A 2,511-nucleotide genomic window follows, 5' to 3' on the forward strand; every position below is an offset into this window, starting at 1 on the left:
GAGAAAAAATTTGGAGAGTTAAATATGGCAAATTGACTCTAAGGGCTGTATACGTATATGTTATAACACCCCAGTGAGGGATAAATCTGATATATCCTTCGCTTGGGTGTTATAACAAATTTATTTCATATTTAAGCCAAACATCACGTACTTCGCATGTGCAAGATGCAAGCATTGTGTCTACTGAGAGAAAATGGCTGATGATGAAGAGTCTGCTGATAAAGAAAATCAGAATCCATCCAAGAAAAGACGCCTTTCACTGACATTAAAGAGGAAGTCAAAGTAAGATCGTTTTGTGGAGGCATCTTCTGAGGACTTGCAGTCTGTCTGTCTACCGTATGCCAGGAAACAGTGCTTGTTCAAGCCGCTGGGCACTGAATGATTTCAGATTTTGGTTTGACAAGTATAATAAAAGAAAAAAGGCGACAAGTGTCCTGACGAGATCTTAACTCCATCTTGTTCTAAAGAAATTTTGAACAAGTGGCTGTGCGCTTACATATTGGAGACACTAAATCACGATAGTCAGCCATACCCTCCAAAGACAGGATATTCTCTTTTATATGGAATTCTTCGGGAAATGAGAGTCAGCAATCCTCAATATCCTAACTTTCTTCAGAGGGATGATGCGTCTTTTAATAAATTTCATGTGACATTGGATAATTTGTTTAAATCACTAAGAAGTGATGGTATTGAATCATCTTCAACAGTACCGAAACTATCACGAAAGAAGAGGAAGATTTACTTTGGATGTCTGGAGTGTTGAATATTGAGTTGCAAAGTGGTTTGCTTCGGGCTGTGTTTTACTATTGTGGAAAATGTTTATGCTTACAAGGTGGCCAAGAGCATAGAAATCTGTCTTTGTCACAATTGAAGAGAAACTATAGTCCTGATAGGTATGTTTATAGATCAAATGCATAAAAAAACAGACAGGTCTAAAGAAGCAAAAGAAGATTGACATTTACACAAGAAAGTCTAATGAGAGCAGCTGCTATCACCAATCTTACAGCAGCTGTTATTAAAGATTTGAGGCCTAATAACGTGGTAAATGAGGAAGGATTTAAAGCGTTGATATCGTACCTAGAACCTGGCTATCACTTACCTTCAGCTACACATTTCACAAATCTCATTGAGAAAATGTATACCACAGCGAAAGAGCAGATTCATCACCTTTTTTCTGAAGTTAAGTATGTGTCTATAACAGGTGATATATGGACCAGTATTGCCACTCATGCTTACCTTACAATCGCAGTTCATTACCTAAACTTAGAATGGGAAATGAAGAGCCTGTCACTTGGTACAATCCTTTTGGATGATAGTCATACAGGTGAACACACAAGATTGGGTTAAGGATTTGTTGACTGAGTTTGGGATTCGTCATGGTATTATCACTTCTTTTGTTCACGACAATGGATCTAACATTGATCTAGCTGGTAGACTACTAGAAGAAGAGTTAGGTTGGGCAACAATAGGATGTGCTGGACATACTCTACAGTTATGCGTTAATAGTGGTCTCAAGATAAATAGGAAAGTCGTCCAAGCAATATCTGCTTCTCGTAAGTTAGCCACACATTTCAGAAAGAGTGAGCCAGCCATGAGAGCTCTTAGAATTTGGGAGTCTGACATGAAAGTCCCATCACATAATCTAATACATGACGTCTCAATGAGATGGAACAGCACGTATTATATGATTGATTGTCTCTTTGAACAAAGATGGCCTATTACAGCAGTTTTATCAGATAGTACTGTTACTAAGAGTAGTGACAAATGCTTAGATCTGAAGAGCAAACAATGGGATATTCTGGAGCCATTACAAGTCATCTTAGGCCCACTTGAGGTTGCAACAACTTACCCGAGTGCGGAATACAACTTGTTGATTTCAGCATTACTACCTGTTCTGTTTGGCTTAATAAAATTACTGGAAACCTTGGACAGTGATACATCTACCATTCGACAAGCTAAAGTTGAAATTTCAAGTCAAATTCAAAGAAGATGGAACCTCAACAATTTATTAATTGCAAAGGATAACTTTTACTTAATGTCATCATTTCTAGACCCAACACTTAATAATTGCAAGTTTCTTAACACCCATCCGAAAATGGAAGTAACGCTATTGCTTATTCAGCTGTTGACAGAAATTAAGGAGAGTAACTTACCACACAGCAGTTCCGAGGAAATTGGAAGCTCAGCCTCAAACACAGTCTTCGTCATTATCAGCTTTAGATATTCTTTTAGGAACGTCAGAAAATGAGAGTAGCAATATTGTTGACCCAGTTATGCAAGAGGTAGAGCAATGTGTACGAGAGCCAACCACAGGAAGAGATTGTTCACCACTTTTGTGGTGGAAGGTGAATCAGCATTGTTTTCCACTTACTGCAATTATTGCAAAAAAATTTTTAGGAGTACCAGCTACATCCACACCATCAGAAAGAGTTTTTTCAACGGCAGTATGGATTGTCACAAGACTCAGGTCTTGCCTCACACCTGAACATGTTAACATGCTAGTTTTCTTAA

At 38.1% G+C, this 2,511-nt stretch overlaps 1 protein-coding gene across 1 annotated transcript; it reads left to right on the forward strand.

The window, feature by feature from the left end:
• Nucleotides 1–1,309: 1,309 nt before the first annotated feature.
• Nucleotides 1,310–2,248, forward strand: LOC105313903 (zinc finger BED domain-containing protein 4-like). Its single transcript, XM_011407689.1, has one exon. The coding sequence runs from the start codon at nucleotides 1,310–1,312 to the stop codon at nucleotides 2,246–2,248; it is 939 nt and encodes a 312-aa protein (XP_011405991.1).
• Nucleotides 2,249–2,511: the final 263 nt, after the last annotated feature.

The sequence above is a fragment of the Amphimedon queenslandica genome, unplaced genomic scaffold (genome assembly GCF_000090795.2).
Source record: "Amphimedon queenslandica unplaced genomic scaffold, v1.1 AMPQUscaffold_13186, whole genome shotgun sequence".
Lineage (NCBI taxonomy): Eukaryota > Metazoa > Porifera > Demospongiae > Haplosclerida > Niphatidae > Amphimedon > Amphimedon queenslandica.

Coding starts and splice junctions, on each gene's coding strand:
- LOC105313903 (XM_011407689.1), top strand. CDS start 1,310: ATGATAGTCATACAGGTGAACACACAAGATTGGGTTAAGGATTTGTTG.